The sequence below is a fragment of the Diorhabda sublineata genome, chromosome X (genome assembly GCF_026230105.1).
Source record: "Diorhabda sublineata isolate icDioSubl1.1 chromosome X, icDioSubl1.1, whole genome shotgun sequence".
NCBI classification, from domain to species: domain Eukaryota; kingdom Metazoa; phylum Arthropoda; class Insecta; order Coleoptera; family Chrysomelidae; genus Diorhabda; species Diorhabda sublineata.
The window spans coordinates 8,405,695-8,429,324 of record NC_079485.1 but is presented as its reverse complement, the minus strand read 5'-3'; the positions used below and the strand labels follow the sequence as shown (position 1 = coordinate 8,429,324).

General features: G+C 30.9%; 1 protein-coding gene across 1 annotated transcript in view; it reads left to right on the top strand.

Moving 5' to 3' along the window:
- Nucleotides 1-10,789, top strand: part of LOC130451378 (steroid receptor seven-up, isoforms B/C) — a 118,776-nt gene extending 107,987 nt beyond the window's left edge. The window contains exon 6 of the mRNA XM_056790356.1: nt 1,433-10,789. Coding sequence (XP_056646334.1) covers nt 1,433-1,698 — 266 coding nt within the window. The 3' untranslated portion in view covers nt 1,699-10,789. The remainder of the gene's footprint in view (nt 1-1,432) is intronic.
- The last annotated feature ends 12,841 nt before the right edge of the window (nt 10,790-23,630 follow it).

Sequence of the window (23,630 nt, the reverse complement as noted above, 5' to 3'; positions counted from 1 at the left end):
AATTCTGAATATTTGGCATTAACTCTCCAAAAATATTATAACAATAAAGGGATGCTTACCAACTGAGGAAAATCATAAAATACCTTTTGACAGCTTCATGCCAATGACGTGTACGCTACTAAGAATTACTCCAATTCATGCCAGTAGCGGCTGACACAAATTCTCAATAGATAAAAAAATCCGAAATACGACGACAATTGTAGTTAACTGTGTATTTATAGAGCCATGTCAAATGAATAAGAAGAGGTCATGAATTTTAATGTCTATTTTAAGAATGAAATGTAATTAACTCACAACTTAGTTATGTTAATGGCTTATTCGCGTTTTTGTCTGGTTGCTTTTGGTAAATAAATCAATCAACTTATAGGTATTGCACCAAATAATTTTAAGTTTAATCCAGTATATGATTTTAAATTTGATAATTTAATAAAGTCGCTACCTGCTCTACAACGCTAACGGTACCTACGTTTCGGTATATTTAACATTACATTTTACGTATTGGCGTTACTTACAAAGGACAATGCTCGCTGGAGAGTATTCATTTTTGTATAGATAAAATTTTGCTTACGACTAATCAGATAATCCTAAAAGACTTCCAAATAAGGAACTATAATTAGTGCTAGTTATTTCATTCACTAACTTTGAATATACTCTACACAAATCATATATCCTTACCTAACCTACCTCATTCATGCCCTAATCCAGTTATATACCGTCTACTTTTAAATGTGTGCGAAAAATGTGTGGTTTATCTCAAATTGATTGAAATTAACATTAACACTAAAGGATCATAACTAATGATTATTGCGTTAAATTTTGAAGTTATTTATTTAACTACTATTAATTTAGAAAACGATAGGGAATAAGATATCTAGCTAGAGATTTAAAGAAAACAATATGTCAATAAAAACGTTGAATTCCAATAGTCATTATGTCGTCCGCTTGTAGATTCTGACTATAGTATAAATTTTTACGTTACCAAGTCTGGTATTAGCGACTTGCTGAATTAATTATTAAATATACCCTTCCACTCTAATCTATGTTCATCAATTTTTAATGGGAATCGGGACAATTAAAACTTCCTAATGTAACTCTACTTCATACAGAATCAGGATTTTGAAGTTTCCATAATCCTTTCAATTGTTCATTTACAAAGTTTCTTTGATAAAGATGTTTCCTTGCAGTAATAACTTCAATAAAAGCGAACTTATTTATTACCAGTGGCGGATATAAAATCCTTCTGTGAGATTATTATTTCTCACAGGGCTGTACTAAGCCAAAATTAGAATTTTCACATATAAATAGGTTCAGTATTTCCAGAAATTTTATACGGAATTAAATTAAACTATGAGTTAAGCTCTGTATCACGAAATATATTTATATTAATATTTATATAACTATAAATTTATATGAATGATTTTTTTTGTTTCAGATGCATGTGGATTAAGTGATGTAGCTCATATTGAATCTATTCAAGAGAAGTCCCAATGTGCCCTCGAGGAGTATTGCAGATCACAGTATCCTAATCAACCTACTAGATTTGGTAAATTGCTACTGCGATTGCCAAGTTTAAGAACTGTTAGCTCAGCTGTGATCGAACAATTGTTTTTCGTGAGACTGGTGGGAAAAACTCCAATCGAAACTTTAATTAGGGACATGCTTCTATCTGGTAGTTCATTTTCGTGGCCGTATATGTGATACTTGAAATTATACTAGGTGTACTAGTCAACAATTCTCGTTAATGATATTAATCGAAATTCGTATATGTGACAACTATTTCAAGTTATCTACGTATAACTAAAAAAATACCTATTCCTTTTAAAAACGTGTCTAGTTTTCTTATAAATTGAATGAAAACATTTTGATAATTTGTCTGATAGTTCATGTTTAATATACTTAGAATATGTTAAAATTTGCAGGTCATCTAAATCACTTGTTGACTTCTATTTATAGGATGGTGCATATAATATATTTCTACATTTCCTTTAACGTTGTTGCTGAAGGTTTTTTGAACTGCGGTTTTTCCATTACCTTACAATATTGTAAGATTTATGATTCCATTATAAACTTGCTTACAAAATTTCGAAGGTCTTCCACTTCTTTTATTTTTGTCATAATCATCTACCCCGCGTGTTTGACTATTTCCTTCCTGGGAGCGGTTTAGCAATTTAGCAATTCGTCTTTGAGTCAAACCACATCTTTTTCATTCAGTCCATAATTCGTTGCTGCTCAATTTTTGTGAGTTGAGTTTCACGGGGCATTATTTAAAAAAAGACTAATTTACACGAACCGTCGCAATATAAAATCAAACACATGTATTCGTACTTCAACATTTAGAAGAAAACTGAGGTAGTAATAATCAATCCTCCAATCAACCCGACAATAAAAAATAAATTCATACTTATTCACAGGTAAAACATGATTTATTTACAAAATATCATAATTGTAAATTATCAAACAGATCAAAGGTTCTTGCTAATCTAATAACATGAAAATAGATATTGAAACATTATTGTGCAATTAATTGATTTTTTAACTTCAGATATACTTTGATTTTCTTAGTTGAGTTTCTATTTTTTCACAGGACGCTTTGCTTCTTTTCTTGTTTACCTACTTCTTTCATGTTCATGTTATCATTTCTATTCTTATGGATATCTAGCTAAATTCATACCATATCAATTGGTATTTCACTCGAAATGAATGAATAATGAAAATTGGTATTACAAGTCAATGTCGGATTTGTTGCTGCAATATTAAATTTAGCATCTTCCAAAATTAGGTCAATAATAAACTTCGCTAGTTTCGCTCATTTCATAACTAAAACTTGTAAAAAGTAAATGAATATTGATAATCCTCAAATGTTCACCGAAGATACAAATAATTCAAAAATTAAATATGCAGTTCTCAAATTTAATTTGTTCCACTAATAAAATCAGTTGCAAATGTGAAATGTTTTTCCTATGACCTGTTTTTCTAAGGTATCTAATTGATATTCGAATTGCAATAATATGAATTATGTAAATAATATCTATTTAACGATATGTATACACAAAAAAATATTTGTTGTCGCATATACCTACTTTTTGTCTATGTACCTAGTTTGCTCCTTTAAAACATGACGATAAATTTTACGTATATCTTTTGGAAATTAAAATAATGATTGTATAACAAATAAATTTTGGTGATACGAAGAATCATATGCAATATGTATACATACAGAATTAAAGGTTTTGTATATTTTAATGATATGAGGTACGGTGATTGCTAGTGCTAGTTATTGAATTACTGGATATGTTCACATAACACAAACGTTTCAAAATTCCACCTGATTAAAAAGTTTTTCTTATACTACGTATTCCTTCATCTTAACTAAATATTCCGGTAGTATTTTCTACTGGTTGACGAATTTTTAATATGTTTAATTTATTTTTCTTACGACAGTTTACGAAAATGATGTATTTTACATGATTCGAATTCTTGACATACATTTTTTCATATTGTAGCTATATTTCCCAATATATGTGGAAAATTGTGTAAACTATTTTTAGGATATATCTGGATATATAAGAATAAAAAATATGATACCCAAAATAATCTCTAATCCCATCTGAATTAACTGTGATGAAAAGACCCATGAGTCTCAGCCATATTAAGTTTCCAAAAGGATGAAAATGTAAACCTAACATTTATCTAGTTTTCCCGATTTTCATAATTTACTTACAAACATAATTAATAACCTTATATACCATACGGGCATATTTGCCCATTGCTTCTTATTTTGTACTACATTTTTTGCTTGTTTCCATATTTTATGTTCGGGTTTTCCGATACTGTATGATTCCACAGCTTCTTTGGTCTACCTCTTCTTTGTTTCTGTACTTGCCATGTCTTTTTTGCCTGCTATTCATCCTTATTCAGTAACTAAACCAAATCAATTTTTGTATTTTTAGTTGTCATTATTGTTAAATCTTTACGCCCTTTAGATATTTTATCTCTACAGCTTTTTTCTAATTTTGTGATTATTTAAGTCTCACTATAATAGACTATTGGTATGAATTATAATGTTTCGTCTTACGTACAAGTATAGTTATCGGCTGTTTTTTTTTTCATTTTTGTATTTGTATATGAAATTGTACCATTTTTCTACTGTTCAGTTCTATGCGTCACTTTTCCTAGTACTTCTTAGTGATTTGCAAAAAGCAGAAAAATACTTCCCATGTATATGCTGCAAAATACGTTTTATTATATGTGGGGTGGAATTCTTTTAACTCGTTATGTGTAAATATTGAACACCAATAGTCAAGAAAATATAGATTTGATACGCTGTTTGTTGTTCTACTCGGTTAACGCCTCATTTTAGACCCTTTTTATAACATATCTCCAATAAAATAATTCCTGGCATTTAAAGTTTTTTTTTTCTTTTAACTGGAAATCTTAAAAAGCTCTTGGATAATCAAGTGAAAAATAATTAGTAAAATTTGTCCGTTCAGAATATTCCATTAACCTAAACATTGAAATTTCCAGGAACAAACATTGTTTTTACCCTCAATTTTGAGAATAATTTAAAAAATTTTGATTTTTTGAGTGAAGTAAGTTTTAATGACTTACATAAACGCAATGATCAATTTGCGGTTTTTATAATCTAATAATAAAAATCTAATAACACTTTTCAACTTATTTTAAAGTCAAATTATTATCATTGATTAATGCGATATATACATTCAGGTAACGATGGAAGTAATAGACACATTTAATTCTTTAGGGATGAATAATGAAAATATCAGAGTCAAAATATGAACAGGTGGATTTTAAATGTGATATACCCAGATTTTTTCAGTGTTTAGTGTATCGAGTTTATTTTATGTAATATTGTAACGTTTATATCTATTTTTAGCAAAAACATGGTAAACACTCATATTTTACTTTCGATTCTAATCTCTAAAAGTCCCACCGAAAAGGTGCATCCATTTCCAGTATACCAAGACATATCTAACGAAGCAAAATCGAGCAAATATCAAATCGCCAAAAATAAATTATTGGGAATTACCCAGAAGAAATAAATGTTCCTTTTTATATCAAAAAAATAAATAAATAGATGTATGTTAAACTAACACATATAATTAGATGTATATGTAATGGTAATATATTTTATCCAATAATTGTAAGATATGTAAATAAATGAACTTATTCTCAAAACAAAAAAAAGCTGTTAAAATATTATTTATTCAAACTAACGTAAATAACATGAGTGCAATATACAAGAATACATAGAAAACGTGTACTTATTAACCTCTTATTAGAGTCAATAAATAGATAATAAAGTAGCTTGTTCGAAAGGTAGATCACATTATGTCCAACTTTATGGACCTAGTTGGTACCATAAAATCGTTGTAGTAAATCTCAGATAAAATTTGTCTTTTTACTTTTTTCCAAATATTTAAATCAATTGAGGTCGTACAAATATTCAAGCCGTTCCGTTAAGGACGATTAATCATTTAAGAAGTCGTTTTTATTTGTTTTAGTTTGTTTACAGTCGCAGATAGGCATTCCCATCAGATTCTTAGAGCATAGAGCATTTAAGAAGTTTGGCTTCACGATTGAGAATACAGGCTATAATTTAAATCAAATTGAATGAATGTAATGTTCAATTAGTCCTATTTAATAACAAGAACCAAATAAATTAATATACGTTAATTAAGAATTTTCGGTGTTAGACGCCTTCGATATTAATTCAAAAAAACAAATTTTCTATGTAATCTAATTCGATGTATTCAATTATGGCATTTACAACAAAATAACATTATAGAGCAATTTTTGGGTAATACGATATGATGAAAATCCACTTACTAATCAAAACATTTAACGCGTTAGAAAACTACTGCAAAATAATCGAATAGCAATTTATTGTTGTCAAAGTTTCTAGCAATGAAAATAAATTCAATCGTTTCCGTCATATATATGAATTTTTATCAAAATGCCTTTGCTTTATAACTGTGAATGAAGCAGATGTTGATAAATATTCTCTTTAAAATCATCTAATCCAAACTAAATTACTTATACTTGTAGGTAATTATTAGAATTTCTATTTTTTACCAAACATCTTAACTTTTAAATCTCAGACAGATAATTATTGTTAATGAAAACAAGCAGTTGATTGATTTGGTAAGCACCGTCTAAAAAGGAATTTGAATACCCTTATTATTTTTTTGCTCCAAGTTGCTACCGTTTGATGAAAAATCAGCTATTTTATATTAACCGAAAATTGCTTTTTATCTAATTAAACATATTTTAAAGATTAAAGACTAATTTTTTAAAACGTGACTGAAGTCTTGCCTTGGCCATATTTCCCTACTACTTTAAAGTATGTTTAAAGTTATATATTGAGTTATTTAGCTTAGAGAGTTTTTTCAGTCGTTTCAAAAAGCAAAATAATTCGTAGAAAAATATTAATCGAAATCAACAATGAGTAACACTATATATTAAATAATAAAATCCAAAGCTTCCACTTTTGAAATTAGTTTGGGTGCATCCAGGGAATATTTTTCATGTAGTATCAAAGGTATGTCTTTAATATACCTATTTTATGCCTCTTTTATAAAAAGAAGGACTGAGCATATAAAATGATCATTTTCGAATACTAAAATTTTACTGTCGGCGATTGGAGGTCATAGGATTATATATCCGTTCTGATCTATAAATGGTTGATACTATATGGAAAGTTGAATGATGTCATAAACATAAATCATGTGATTATGGACGCTCAATAAGTTCGGTATAAGCTATACTAGCGTAAGCGTTCATTTGTATGACATCAGTTTATTGTGTATAGACAAAAGGGGATACTGATTTATTATCTACTAATAAGTTTAATGTCCAGATCAGCAATCATCCAATCTACTGATTTTTATACCCGCTCCAGGCTCCCGCGAAACTCCTCCTAGAGGCTCTCGACATGAGTCTTGACGAGTGAAAGCGGCAAGAGTCATCCACACTCCCGATTTTTTCAGTTGCCCACTAAATCTACTACAAACAGAAGGGATTCAAGTGACTGCGTTATGTGTCTCCCAATATAATGCCTTGCGTTTATATCACCTAACAAAAAAACTGAAACGTAATGGATGACGTCAATATACTGTAACATTTCCTATATTTATTTCCTCACTTATCTGACCCCACGTGTCTTTCACTCCTCTGACTCGCGTCTGAAAAACAAACAAGAAGCAGAACGACAGCAAGGCTAAAGAAGGCGAGAAGACACGAGCGCATCGTCCACACTCTCTCTAACTCGCTTTCTCTCGTTTAGCCTCGTAGAGAGTGTGGATTGGACCTTATCCAATCATACAATTGAGATTGAACACTTCTTTAGATCATTTCCGATTTTCATAGAAAAATAGACTTTTTCTTACACCCTTTGAAGATTATTTCATATGTTATCGATTTAAACATTTTCTAAAAATATGTTCTTAAATATTTGAAATAAGAATTAAATACTGATATTTTGATTTGGTTTCAAGATAATCAGCTCTAAAAATTTCCACATGACAGCTGTCTATTGCAGCATGAATATAGCTTTTCTCATATTCAATAGCCTCATCACTATTTTTAGAGTTCTATCTGTACCAATTTTTATTTCATATCCGGTTTATTATGTTAAGTATGTACTCGTTATATTATTTCAGCTTCTTGACAACTTCTTTAATAATGTTATAGGTTGAGTTTTTTGTCAATGTTCCTTTTTCTACTGAATTGTTGACAGATATATAAACATTCCGAGAGCAACAAATAAAGTTTTCTACGAATTATTCATAATTTTTTCCTACTTAGATTTAATGCATTTATGTTAACTCTTTAAATCCACCAAATATTTTATTTATTAAGAATTTTCGGTAAATTCATTTATGAGTTATTAAGGTAGTCAATGTTTACATTGTTTTTATGGTTTTTAATATTTGTTAATTGTTATCTTGTTATTTTTAATCCTTATTGTATATATATATATATATATATATATATATATATATAAACACAATGCCCCAATGAAAACGATCCACCCCAAATAGCTACGGGGGTAATAACTTTTTAAAAAAGTGGTGAAATACGTCGACCTTTAATTCATGAGGTAACATTTGACCATAATAGAATTCCAATTATTGTGTATATTGTTCAAAATAATCACTATTGATTTCCATACCAAAGTATAATCTATTTTCAGTTCAACATTATTGAACAATTCTTTGACCTACATCTTGAGGTTGTGTTGCAAAACCTCATGTTTCAAATTACATCAAAGAAAGAAATCAGTGTTAAAATCGGGTGATCCTGAGTTGACTCCAATCCAAGTCCTCATCTCCCAATTCATCTATTATGAAAGAGATTATTCAGAAAATATCGTTGTCTACCAAATGTAAGTAAATATCTCTATTTAGGTTACTGACAAGAGGGGCCCGACAAGGTGCTCGACAAAAATTAAATTTCTGATGATTTTAGGTATGACTTTCGAAAAATAAATATGAAAAAATATACAATTTTAGAGTAGGCTGCTTTTATTTTGCATTCTTTGTTTAATTCGTGTACGAATCGTATTTTATATGAATGTTTGTGAAAATTCGTTGAACCATACTTGGCGGTATATTAGAAGCCTATGCTACTTTCCGTATCCATTAGCAACTGACCCAAAATTGCCTCCTTGACTGCTTCATTTCTGATCAGTCGCTAAGATTCTTGTCGTCTGTTTTCCACACAACCTGTTTCCATTTATTCATTCATCCAACAAACCGTTGATCAATATTTGTATATTTAATATTTAAAATAAATTCCTTCAATTTTTTTTGTCTTTCTGAATAATGCCCAAATAAAAAAGGTTTTTCAAAAGACTCTTACTATGTACTTACCATGATAACAATTAGTTGATATGCTATCCAGTGTAATGTATTTGGATAATTCCGACAATCATCAATGAATCCATTGAATAATTTTCTAAAAAAATATAGACACCCCTTACAGCTCAAAGTTTTAAGGAGATGACGCTGGTGACGTGTTTTCCTTGAAATCAAAGTTGTCCCTTTTTACCATTTTTCTAAAAGTTATTACCTCCACATTTATTTAGAGTATTTTTCGTTGGGACATCTTTTTATAATTGAGTGGCCGGTTTTAAGTGTGTCACGTTGTGTTTTTCTGTACTTATGAATTTTTGTTTGTTCATTTTCCTACGAAGGTGTACTATTAATAATTTATTGTAAATAATTACTGTTATAAATGGTTTGATAACAATTAGGTATTACTTCCAACGAAAAGATAATAATGATTAATAACAAATAATATTGTCAAAATAGGCAACAAATATGTGATCGGGTATGAGAAATATTTTTCCCTGTAAGCATTATAGTATTGAATCTAAAACAAATTGTTATTGTTTTATAAACTTTCAATTAGCAATCTAATCTTTAACTGAGAAATATTTACAAACATAAATGAGTAATAACATAATATATACGAGGATGAATTAAATGTAACAAACAAAAGAATAATTATTATTGGTCTATTAATTTGGTTGAATCAATTTTACGACCCATTTTCAAAGCATTTACATATACCATCAGTTTAAAATATATCTTTCAAACCTTAAAAAGAAGAATGTTTCTGTTGATGGTGAAGTGATCACCGATAGTATTTTGTGGGGAAACATGATAGATGAATAAAAACAATTGTATCATTTCAAGTGGGTTTTTTTGGTAAACAATATTCAATTATTTGTATTTATATATATATATATATATATATATATATATATATATATATATACGTATGCAGACCTATCTGGCCCTCGGTTTCGAGATCTTTCACTCTCTCTTTTCATTTCTTCTGTTTTTTGCCTTATTTTGCCAGGTTCTCACTCTCCCTCACTGACTGTTTTAGTACTCGGTTTACCCATTTGTCTTCTGTCATTCTCCATATATGTCCCACCCATCTCGTTCTCTGTGCATTAATTATACGGGTTATATTTGAGTGCTTATACAATTCTGACTGTTCTTTATTTGTTCTCCTTCTGTATACTAAATCTTCTTTAATTCCCTTGTAAATCGAGTATTTTTTTAAACTGAAGAAGGTTCTGGATAATGGATCTTCCTGTCTCATCCCTTTTCTTATTTTGAATATGTGGGAAATAGTGTCTACCAAAATTACTTGGCTCTCGGTTTTTAGTATTATCATTTCCACTAATCTCCTCAATTTATTTTATATATTTAAATTTTCATTTTTTTCTCTCTTGGTGGTATCAGAGGCCAATCTGTAATCGATGTTCCTGCTTTAAAACCTCCTTGGTATTCGCTTGAATTTTCTTAGTGATACTGCTTCTAAGTATTTTTGTCAGATAATATGTTATACTACTCCCATAACAGAGAGTTTTCTCTTCCATTCTAGCTTTTTGTATACCCGCACTAATCACAATTACAAGATATTGGATAAAAATAAGAATTGAATTCATTTCTTTTTTGATAAACCTTCGTAGGAGCACTTTGTCTCTAGTTATTGGCAACTCGGTTTTCCTTTGTGTAACATGGTGTATACCATATATAGTTTTTAGTTAGTGCAATCGTTTTTTATCGGAAGGTTTTATTGAACATATATAATAATTTTAACATAATAAATTTAGCCTTAAAAGGCCAGTTGTATTAAGCTGATTAAAGCAGTAGAAACATTTGTAATAAAACATGTAAATATCTAAATGTATATTTAAAAAAATAATTGTATTTGTCATTTGGAAATAAATTTGAGTTTCACAGGGAAGAGTTTCCTATATAAATATTTTCTTTTTTACTTCACAACTTCATCCTTAGGAGCTACAGCATCGATTATTTATATATCAGATTTCATTTAAACCCTATTGTTATTATGTCTGGAACCGTTAGTGACATTGTAATGAACAGATACCACTCACAATTAGACAGTCTAATACGTTTTTCGAAAATTAGCTTGTTGTCTTCAGAGCATTCGTTATTTGAATGTTAAAACAAAAACAGATGAAGCAACATAAATCCGAGAAACATGTTACAGCTTCATTGGGCACTTACTTAGTTTATTGCGATTTAATACAAATGAGTACTGGGATATTTTTAGTGGATGAAAATATCACACAAAGATTTTTTCTCAACTTTCTCAACCTATCAAATAAATTTGGAGTTTTAGCTTTATCCAAAACAGGTGAGGTGAGTGTGTAATATCACTAAAATAGAGAAACAATAATTTGAAATGATCGTTTTATTGTAGGAGAGATAGTTGTTTGTACTTCTAGAACTAATTGGCAATAAAGTAAACGTATCATTGTGTCATTTCATCGAAAAACTTATCGAACTACCACTGTATTCTCTTTAATAATCCCCACCGAGTTATTTCTATCAAAATTATAAATCACCACTTCAAGGTTGTTGTTTTCAATCAATAGAAAGTCGCAACGGGTAGTAGAGTTACTTTCTGAAAATTTAGTCAAAAAATATTTTATTTTTAGTTCTTTATTGATGAAATGAGTTAATTTTTTGAAAGATTTTCATGTTCTCATGTTTTTCATGTTATATGTTTTTCTCCCAAATTCTGCCGGTTACTAACTCAGCTAGATCTTTTTTTTTGTTACACATTATATTCTTTATAATTTCCTTTTAGACTATTTTGGTCTCACTCTCTATTTTCATGCCTTATTCTCCCAAATTAATTACATTTGTTTATTCTCTCCAGTACTTTTTTAGTTTCTTTCATATTTCCTTACATCATTCATTCATTCGTATTTATAAATTGAATGATATGGATTTTAATTTATATATGTCAACAATTTACATAATTCCCTTAAAATAAAATTCACATAGGTATTACCAAATAAAGCTAAACTGTAAGATTTTAAAAAGGATAAAAAAAACCTTAAACGTTCCGCTGTACCTAACAGTATCTTCTGTGCTGTGAAATTAAGTGGAATGTTCTGGTTGATTTAATAGGCAGAAGAAATTAAATATGTTTGTAAGACGTCTTATGGCAAGAGGCATTGAGATTATCTTATAAAATTAGCTTTTTCAACGTCTTCAAAATAACTAAATGAAATATTTCAAATACAATTATTGAAGTAAATTTTTCCAAAAAAAATGACTGTAAAATATTACTATTATATGGATAAGAAGTAAAAATGTGATATTGCTAATGGATAATGGAACAGCGTGACTTGAAATTTGCTTGAGTAATATATCTACCTTCGGAGGGCTCTCAAAAACACCACCACAATCAATAATGTTAAACGAAATAGGGTAATAACATATCAATAACATCAACATTACAATTTATACCGGAGTTACGATAAAAATAACATCAAAATAACCATTTCATATAAATAAGTGATATGATTTATTTAAATGATCAGTTAAGTTTGAGATTGTTCTTACATATTGTATAAACGTTAGTTTATTTTGTCAAAGTATCTCAAATGGAATAATAGAATTTATAGTCTTATTATACTTACGCCTCCAAAATCCAAAATCCAAAATCGTGATAAGAGGATAGGAGAATGAAACCACATAAACAAATACCTCGAATCATTAAGAACCAACCTTAGCATTTCAAATGAAGATTTGGATCTTTGCAGTTGAGGAGGCGAATATTGGTTTTAAAAAGATATATATACTATTATAATCTACCGGTATGAAAGCCCCAGAGGAACTGTTTGAAGTTATCCAGTCCTAATAGGCAAATCCAGATCCAGACTGATTTCATTCCGAGATTCTTCTTTAAGGGGGCATTTTGTAATGCCACCAAAAGTCTCCGGGCCAGTAACATTTGTTTGTGCTCCATTCCCGGCGAGTATTGAGATTTTAATTTCCTTGTATGACTGAGAGCCCTGACTGAAGAGAGTTCATTATTTCAAATCAACTGAATACCAGTTAATTGTATTTCTTGTTTTACCCGTCTCTTTTCAATTTCTAACGTCGCATGTATGTTCATTTTAGCAGTTACATTATTAATTATATAATTTTATGCTGTTAAAAATGAATACGATATCTTCTGTAATTTCTAGGTAGTTCAACATGAGTACTAGTTTTAAAGTATTATCCTATATAGTTACATTAGTTTTAATAAAGTATTCAATATTCTATAAAACTTTTGTCAAATATTTCAAGACATGCGTTAACTTTTGAATAACTTTATGTATCGAGTAGAAAAGAGAGGTATTGTGAAACTAAGGGAGGATTCGAAAAAGATGTTGATTATTCCTTGCAAAATCAACATTATACTTAATCAACCAAGTAAAGTTTGAATACTTATTCGATAGTCGTCTCTCGTTCCTAATTGTTATTTTAGGCACAATCAAGCTGCAAACTTCAAAAATATTCTCTTTTGTTTGTAAAGTATGGTTTGGGATGTCTCAGTTTCCAGAACTTTATCCCACACCCTTGTGAAATAGATTGCATGTCGGAACATCTAGATTAATTAATTCGCCAAATACTTTCCCTCGGGATGCAATTGAAGCACTTCACAAGTCTCATTATAGCAACTTACGCAACATTCCTTCTCAATGCTACTAATTCTGGGAGACTGTACAGGTAATGGATTGAGGACATTTACACTATTATTTTGATAAAATACAAGAAAATATATATAAACTTTGATCAGATGACAACATATATGTTTTAAAATTCGCAATATAGAAGTGATTATGCGTTTGTAACGATTAGGTGGAGATACCTAGAGTAGGGAAACTACATCAGCTGGCTTGTTAAATTTCGTAGTTGTTGTCAGGTATGGAGTCTAATTAATGAACAAAAAGCAGTTGAGTTTCAGAAAAGCATGAGAAAATTGGGTTCTAATGTTTCTGAATGAGGATTAAAAAGCGAATCGACTTTGCATTTCTCAATTCCTCAACTTGCTTTAATGGAGAACAGAAAATTTTTTTGCATAAAATTGTCATCGGTGACCACACATTGGTACATCAATCAAATTGTGGCGTGCAAGTATGTAGTAGAGAAATAGAGGGGCGAAGAGGACCTCGTGGAAGTTAAAGCTCTATTCTCTCTGGGGAAAGTTTTGGCCACGGTTTTTTGGGTTAGAGCAGTGTTCTACTGGTAAATTTCTTACATAGATGTTACACCATGAGCTAGGTTGCGGTCTCTTAGATCAAGTTAAGCTTTAGAATCAACTGAACTGGAGAATACTTGATTATCCATCTTACAGTCCAGATTTGTCGCTATATATATATACTGATTTATTTTAATGACCCAAACTGTGTTTGCAATTTGGATAATGAATATAAAAGAGAACTATAAAAGGTTGAAAACATTTGAATCGTAAGAAGACAACAAAAATCTTATAGACATAACCAAATGTTACGTATGCGTTCTTCTTAACACTTACATTGTTAATTTGTTTCTCGACCTTCATTATATTTTTCCCAAAACTTAATACTCTTGAAAAAATTTTAAGCGACTTGAATATTTACAGATTTAAATGACTCTGTATCATGGAATATAGATAAAAATGATCTTAATAAAATGAACTCAACTTCAGAATGAGCAGTGTTTGATAAAAATATATACCATGAAAATTTTTCATTTATCTATTATTGTTTTATTGTATTTTTCAAGTCATACGGGAAGTTTTATTACGAAATTTGTTAAAGTTGTAGATCATGTATTTTTCTCTACAAATTGTTTAAAATCAACTCCATTGTACGGAAATAATAATTAAAAATTAATTTCTGCGTAAAATATACCACGTGCTTTTTGAAGATAAATAAAATATCTCTTATAAACCTTCAGTTGAAGGTGAAAGTGTTCTTACCATGAAAAAAGAAGAAACTGGAAGAGGTGATGAATTTGTTGGGATACCTTGGGAACGAGAAATATAGCAGTGCGGGAATTCTTATACTGGAATAGTCTTCAGCCGGTCGCTTTTTTTGTTTGTATCCCAAGAAAAGAAGAAAAGTCTCATTTCTAGTAGTAACGAGGGTGGGGAGCCACAGGAATATTTCTATTGATCACAAATTAATTTATTAAAATTGCATCAATTATTTATCATCCACAAATGGTGGTGTGACCAACGATCTGAATAAACAAGTTCTTCGATTTTGTCGATAATTTCATTTGAAGGAAGTCTGCTACGTTGTTCATCTTCCATATCACACTTTTGCGCGAAATTAATTGCAAAATACAGTTAATTAGTTTGAAAGTAAGCCCTCTTGGCAGAGTGAATACATCGTTTTTTTTGTTTTAATCTCAGAATTTCCATTCACTCAGTAGGAACGAAAGAAAAAAAAGAGAAGGAAACATATTACGATTGGCACACTAATATTCCCTATTTTTCAATAATATTATTGTTCTTTATTGAAAAATATTCAATAGTCAAGGACCAGAATAGATTATGGAATGGGACTACTCTAGAAATCACGTGAAAAAATGTTTATTTTTTGTATTGTTTATTGTTACTTATACGAATTTTTGTAACCTCGCATGTCTAAATTGATCGGACTGAAAACTAAATTTGTAGTATCACTAGATAGAACATAATAGAAACTATTATATTCAGCAGAAATATTTCTAAATAAAAAATATCGTTTCTTATAATTTGTCATTTGAATTATTAACTTAGAATGATAATTCCATGTTGAATTATTTTCGACTAACATATAAAAGCTAAAATATGCTTATCTCACTTATGAATACTGTGGATCAAACTAAAAAATCCGCCGAATCCCTGAATGACCGAGGATTTTGAGAATAACAAAATATGTTAATATATTCGGAGGCGTAAGGGCCAAGTTAAGTAACAAAATGTGTTTCTGGATGGTTGTGTATTACCCACTGAATAAAAAATACATGGACAGTGAATATGAAAAATGCCTTTTTCCCTATACAAATACCACTAACATACGTGAAAAACCACCGTTAAGAAATGTATAAGGGAGTGATTAGCATATACAGTGTTTAGGAGCTTGTACGCAAGAAAACAACGTCGTGAGAAAAAGAAAATTTGAAAAATTTTATTTTAATCTTCTTAAAAATGACATATTCAAAAGTTTTCCAATAAATATAAATGATATAAAATATCATTTCTATTAAATTTATATATTTTCAATATTTAGATCGCGATATGGTTTCATATCGTGGGATGGAGAACAAATGTAAATGATTAAATTAAACTAAAGTTTCGAATGAATGAATATTCAAAAATAGAGAAGAGATGAATATACAGGGTATAAGATCATGAATTAGACAACTTATAGATAACTCGCTTGAATCTAACCTCAGTCCAATTGAGCAAACAAAAAATGGGACAGTCTTTTGAAGCTTCCAAATGCACATCGATATTTTTAGACATATCAAGGGCTGAAAAATGTATTTCCGATGTCCTAATATATCGCAAAAATACGTCGCAATTAAATCATTATTATAGCACTTTCAATAATAGACACATTACTTCCGAAATCATTCCACATATCGGATAGATTTGTGGTATTTTCATGCGAAACGACGAGTAGAGGTGTATAAATAGCTCCTTGCTCTGCCAAAAGATGATTGTTTTATAAAAGGCATGGTTAGATACGATGAAAAATGAGAATATTTAAAAAGACCCGAACATAGAAAATTAGTGGTTATGTGGCGACTACACCATGTGCCCTCGTATTTAAACATATATAATAAAGGTACACATTCATTCACGACATTTTTCATCCGTCGATTGTTCCCCGGAGAACTTCCTTCATTAAACAATAATCCTTCGACCCCGGGAATTCCATTTTTTGCCTTCTTTTTGGAATTCCAAGTTACGTTCCTTCTATAACATTCGTAATATTCCAACAATATACCTGGTACACGTTTCATAAAAAGCCAAAATAACTACATTCCTCCACCTCACAAACTCAGGCGAGACATTTAGAATCGAAGAGAAGTTTACTCTTTCTCAGAATAGCGAACGATCAGAGCTCGAACGCCCAGATCACAGCGGAGCTACGATGCTCGTAGAGATCCGGCACGAGCTACTTAGTTCAACTTTACATTTGCATATATTTTAGTGTACATTGTTTTGTTGGTATAATTATATGTATAGTAAATTTAAGTAGTTCTTGAACTTCTATTATTTTGCTACATCTACACCATCCTCGACTGTTAGATTAGTGTCCATAGGTAGACAAAAGACAACTACTAGAACCCGTTCAAGAAACAAGTTTTGTTATGTGTTTGGTGGAATTTTAAAAAGTTTTTGGTACCTCGAAGTATATATAGGACAGCTGATACGAATGTATGAGGTTCTATCACTGGGAAAGTTACACGGAATAATATCGAGAACTTGTGGTATTTAACTCCGACCACATCCAGCATTTAGCCCGGACCGAGCATCGTCAGAAGATGTTGAAAATGCAGTGTAACAATTTTTTGCATCTAAGCTCAAAGAATGGTTTTACCAAGATCTAAAAGAGCCTGCCGAACGTTTAGTTAAAACCATATCATACGTTGAACTATACGAATATTAAGACTATTTTTTTATACAATAATTTAATAAACAAAGTCAACACTGGTAATATACACCCCTTCCGTACAATAGCTATCACTTGTTCACTGCTGTAATGCATACATCAGTCAATCTTAGAATGGTTGATCATTTTAATAGTTCTGTTTCAACGTGTCCCGTATGAGTGGTGATAGATTTTGATGCAATAGTTTCAAACTTAAATTCTAACTGTATTTTTCCCATTAAATATATTTTATTGATTACATTCCAAACACGTACTATATTGTAATCGCGTTTGTAATCATTACAAACCCAAGTGAACAGTCTTATTATGATTTTTGAAAAAAAAGCTAATTCATTATTAAAATGGAGTGGAAGAGAAAGAGCGACAGAATTTCATTGTGGGATTAGTAGTGTCCAATGCAATAAGATAAAGTAAAAAAAGGGAGACCAAACCGGTGATTTATGGATCACGAATGTTTCCAGTAAATTTATCAGAGTACTCAACTTTATGGCTTGCAGAATACTCTATTGCTACACAGATTGGAATACTTTAGACAGTAAATAATGCGTATATTTGATATCTTCAAAATGTAAAATGTACATTATCACTCATGATTTTAGTACACAAAATTCAGATTAAATTCGAACAGTTTAAAAATAATTTGTCTGACAACATGCGAATAAATGTGTTGTTTCACTATTGAATCCAATATTAACAAAAACAAAATGATTATTTGTTTGGTGATAGTGCTGGAGATTCTACTTGTTCTAAGATTACGTAGTTTCGGGTAAAGGTTTATCAATGTAACGATTATTTTATTCACCTAGGCTACGATGTTACATCGTCGTTGTACTAGGAGGCGCAAGAGTTATTTTTTGACAGAATGTTTTGTAACAAATGAAAATCTTTTGTTTCACTTTTGGATTGTGCTCATTTCGTATCTATTTTTTTCATTAAGTAATATGACTAACTTCTACCAACTACCAACTTCTGGTAATAGATACCCGCATTTTATCGGATACACTCTTTAATGAGTTCAACAACTACAAGAAACTTCACAAGAAGTCTGGTGATCTTCCCGGCCATAACAAATCACCAAAACCAGAGATTGGGCGAACAGAAAAGGCGGTTCCCAGAATTTCGGTTATTGGTAAATATGCACCGTTACTCCATTCTGTTAAAACCAAATATTTTCCAGTCCCTTTTCTATTAAGAAGGGGGGAACGTATTTTATATCACGGCGTTTTCTTAAAAAATAAGGTCTGATGTTGCCTTCAGCGTAAACTCTACACCGTACAGTAACTAGGTTATATCTCTTTATGTGTTACACGAGGCTTTTTTATTCCCCACAATCGACAATTCTGCTTATTCACTTATCCATGACATGGATTTTGTAATCGTCCATCATGAAAATTTTCGATGAAGTTGTTTTCACCTCGTAGATACTCCGGGGTCCTCTGCAACATATTAAGCAACAAGATAGACATTATCACCAGAACGGCTGCATCATACTACCCCTCACTCTTCTAAGCGATCAAGTAAATGCCATAATCCGTTCCCTTCATAAATGTCAAAAAGCAGACCGGTCACTTGTGCCGAATATATAGGAGCAGAAGGCGTTCGAGATACGCTCGCTTAGCTGTCCCGAGAAAGAGTACCCTTAACATTTCGATCCAACGTCTTCTCTGGGTTCGTGTAAGTATGGAATGGAAGAGGATATCATGAAACAGTGAGAAAGGTAGAAGGACGTAGATTTTTGCTAAAACGTGCTACCAGGTATCAGGAGGATTAAGTTAATTACAGGCTATTATGAGATTAAAAAGTTTATAAAAGAAAGGTAACTTGGAATTCCCTGGGTCAAGTATCGGCCATTAAAGAGTTGAGGGATTGTTATTTTATTGAATTGTTCGAAGAAACAGTCAAAAGATGAATACGACGGCACATCTTGGTAGCCACACATTTTCTCTAGGTACTGTTTCCAGTTTGATTTCTTATACCTACATGGATCGATGAAATTTGTCATATATATATATATATATATATATATATATATATATATATATATATATATATATATATTTGAAGCATTTGTGAATAGTTTCTAGGTACTACCAACCCCAATTTGAGAATGGGTATGTACAAGTTCTTCCGCGTTCATATTCCGCTTGAGATCTTAAATTAGATACTCATTTTCCGAAAACGAGACAGCGACTATTTTTTAGCCAATTCAAATCATCCCTTACAAGAATAGATGCGTAACTTCTTAACAGTGAAAGAGTAATATTTATATTTGTGCGCAAACGGAGTGGTAGAGAGTTATCTACTAAAAACTCACAATAACGGAGAAACTAGTTACGTAATTGTAAGCCAAAAGAAAGATGTAGTAACATAAAGTCGGCATCGATCATATGCACAGATGGAAATAATTCAATATATGGAAGCAAATAACTGGGAAAGTAGTTGTTTCTGGAAACAGTCAACTTTTGTTTCAAACTGGAATTATCTTAAAATCTATTTTTTTGTAATTCCAGGCTGTTATATACATGTTACAAATTGTTAAATATGTTGAAAACATTTTGATTCCTCTGTCTCTACATCTCAATAAAACATTAGTATAGTTAAACATATTATATCATATATCATATTATATCATACTTGAGGATCACCCTATACAGTAAAGCTATGTTCAAAATAATTTATAAGTAAATATCAAAGGCGTATCTTACTCCCTTTTACTTTTAACGCAGCTTACGTTATCAAACGGTAGGTACTCGACAAAGTTACGTCTTTTATAAAGCTCAATAATTACTTACCTGACTCCCTTTCCATTCCTTTCCGCATATATTCCGAACAAAGTGCTTCGTCCTTCATTCCAGTCAGTTGATTATCCTTTCGAGGATGAGAATGCGGAGATAAGGAAAGAGCGCTAGGCTGACAGGAAATGTGGGCGTATCTATTGACACTTTTCTAGTAGCCAATAGGAACAGGTCAACTGTTACCTAGGTTACCATCTTTGTCCTTACTTGTGATAAAACTCGACTTGTTCCTTCTTTCTTTTGCTCATATCTCTTATATCTAAAGACGGATTAGACGGATTCTCACAAAAAGCTAGCAAGACACAGAGTTATTGACGGCAACGACTAACATAAGACTTTTTGCTGATAATACCAACGTCTTGAGCCTACAGGGCTAGATACGATCTACCTATCGGCTTCAAATTCAAATGAGATTTCCTCCGTTTCTAAATCCGAGAAAATAAACCTTTCGACAGTGGCGTTACTCCAAATTTTATCGATAATTAATTCAATTAATAATATCTCTTGAATAAATTCTATAATATAACTACATTTTTACGTAAAAGTCATATCATGAGATCAAGGTAGGTATTAGTTGTCTGTTTCATTTGAAAAGGTTTAAAATGTATTGATTACTGTTCACAAATACGGCGGGGTTTTTTTTAGATTTTTGTTAGCAAATATATAGATAACTTGTCATATTTTGTCGGTAACATGTTTTATATTTTACCATCTTGTATCTTCATAAATCTGTAACTTATATGACAGAACATAGATTTAATTCAATAATGTGAAAGATATTGAAAAATTGAATATTATACTAATATAAAAAGTAGAAGATTCAAAAAAAGTAGCCAAACACCTTACTCACCATATTAATGTTTATTATAATTTATTTCAGAAAAGTATAAACCTAATTAGGTATGCAAAGGGACCACAGAATGAACCAACGAATATTCAAGCCACTTTCATAGTTTGGCATTGATTTCATTGTAACATTCTTTCTTTTTATCAAGTGCAGTACCACCCGGGTTGGGGTAAATATATGGGTTTAGCATATTGTTATCCATTCACAAACACTGAAAATAGTGTGCCTAAGGCGTGCCGGTAGGATACTCGTAAAAAGGAGAGCCGAATCTGGAATAGGGCTGGAATTAGGCAGAGGCACTAATATAAGGTTAAACGGTACCTGTTAAACCCAAAACGTAACTGTAATCAAGTAATCCCTACACAATATTTCGATATTAACACTTCAGGCCAGAAAACATACTTTTCCTAATTCTCTTACGCAATTACTTGAAATTTTAATCTTACAAACAATACTATTCAAAGACCTACACCTATGGCCGACACCGAAATTGAGCCGAACTGCATGGAATTCCCCATTTCATTACTCTATATCTTTCTGAAATAGACTATAGTATTTAATCGAAGTCACCTACACTCGATCATGGATTTCAAAAGATTTGAAAAGTGGTTCTATAGTTTCCTCTACCATATTGTAAAGATCCCATTTGCTTATTAACGAAAATGAAACTGTCTCTATAGTCTGTTTCTTGTGTAAATATAATGAGTATAGACAAATAACGAAAAAAGTAATAAGAGAAGAGAGAGAGAGACATCTATATTTTATAGATCTTGAAAAAGAGCAATAGGGAAGACATATGGGAAATCCTGGAAAACAGAGATATAGAAGAAGAGATAATGAACGGAGGCTTCATATAAACTGACTAAAAACTAAGTCATAGTTATGCCAAAGGTATCAAATAGGTTCGAAACAACAAAAGTAGTAAAGCAAGGATGCCTAAGAAGCCCATTATTATTCACTATAATATTAGATGAAGGACATGAAGGAAATTCGGATATTAAAAAATGGAAAACAATAAAATATCAGAGATACTATACGCAGATGATGAGAAAACCTTGAAATCAAATTTAAGAGAACAGGAGGAGGAGCTGGAAGATTATTCGATGCAATAAAGACACAGTTTATAGCCAAAAAGGAAATTTTAAAACAAATATATAAAATATATAACAAAGTAGCCACACCCATATTAACATTTGGATCTTAGACATTGACAGTCACACAGAAACAAAAAAGTAAAATACAAACTACAGAAATGGGATTTCTTAGGAAATAGATAATAAATCAAGATAAAACCAAATAAGGAATAATACTATAAGAGAAAATTTCTCCTTTTATCCTTGCCCATATTAGTTCAAATGAGTTTAGTTCGCAATGATATGGTGGAAATCAAACCACCGTCGTTCCACAACTTTTGCAATTTCATATTTTTTTAATTTCTCCCAAAATCGAAATGGAACTTAATATGCTTCGAATTATAGAATTTGGTTTAATTCTGTAAATCTTTTTTTAACCACTTGGTTGGGTCTATTTTTCTGAGTCCTGAGTAATAACTTGCATTATCCATTATATTAGGAAGAAGATCTCTTATTTGTTCGAACCATTCTTTAAAAACAACAGCATTAATGTCCTCATGATAGTCACCGGAACGAGTAGATTCAAAAGTCAGTTTATGGACTTTTCTCTTCTAACAAAACTGTTTGAACTGCCGATGTGTAACTATTATCGGTGTGCACCTCTTCCCTGTTGGTGGATTCAAACCAACAGATAAGTTATTTGAAAAACCCTCTCTTGGAATTGAAACAGCTTCATCTTGCCAAAAATTATTTGGTGTATGTCCTCCATTATTCCATCTATCATTTAAATGGAGTATATTTCTTCTTTGGTTTCTCAGTTCTCTTACAGTCCTTAGTTAATTTCTTCTTCATACTACAATATCGTTTTTATCTATTAAAATAAAATTTCTATAATGATTCTTATAACGAAAACCTATTTCTCTTAAAAGTTTCTATAATGTGCTTCGACTCAGTTCTGAGTAAACCTTTGATCTCGAACCATGACAAGAACTTTGATGGAAAATCTTTTTTAATGAAGAATGCATGTACTTTCCTTTAAAGTCTTTTTTTCAAATGATTTTCCAATTTTGGTTTTCCTGGAGCTTTACGTGCTGTTTGAAACTCGGCATATTTCTCTTCTTTAACAACTCTGTCAATCGTAGATTCCCCAACCGTAACCGCTGCACTAACTAATCAACTAACTGTCTCATCAACACTTTTCTAAATGATTCGAAACAATTGAGTATAAATGTTTTTTCTTCGCCTGTTAAAGGACCGATGCTTCGGCGTTTACACAGCCCTTCCAAATTTTCTATAATCACACTAGAACTCACAATAGATTGCACACTGCACCTTGCTGCAACTGATCTAAGCTGTTTTCGTATTTTTGGTGAAATTTTTGGGGTAGAGATTCTTGGAATTAATTGACATATTTT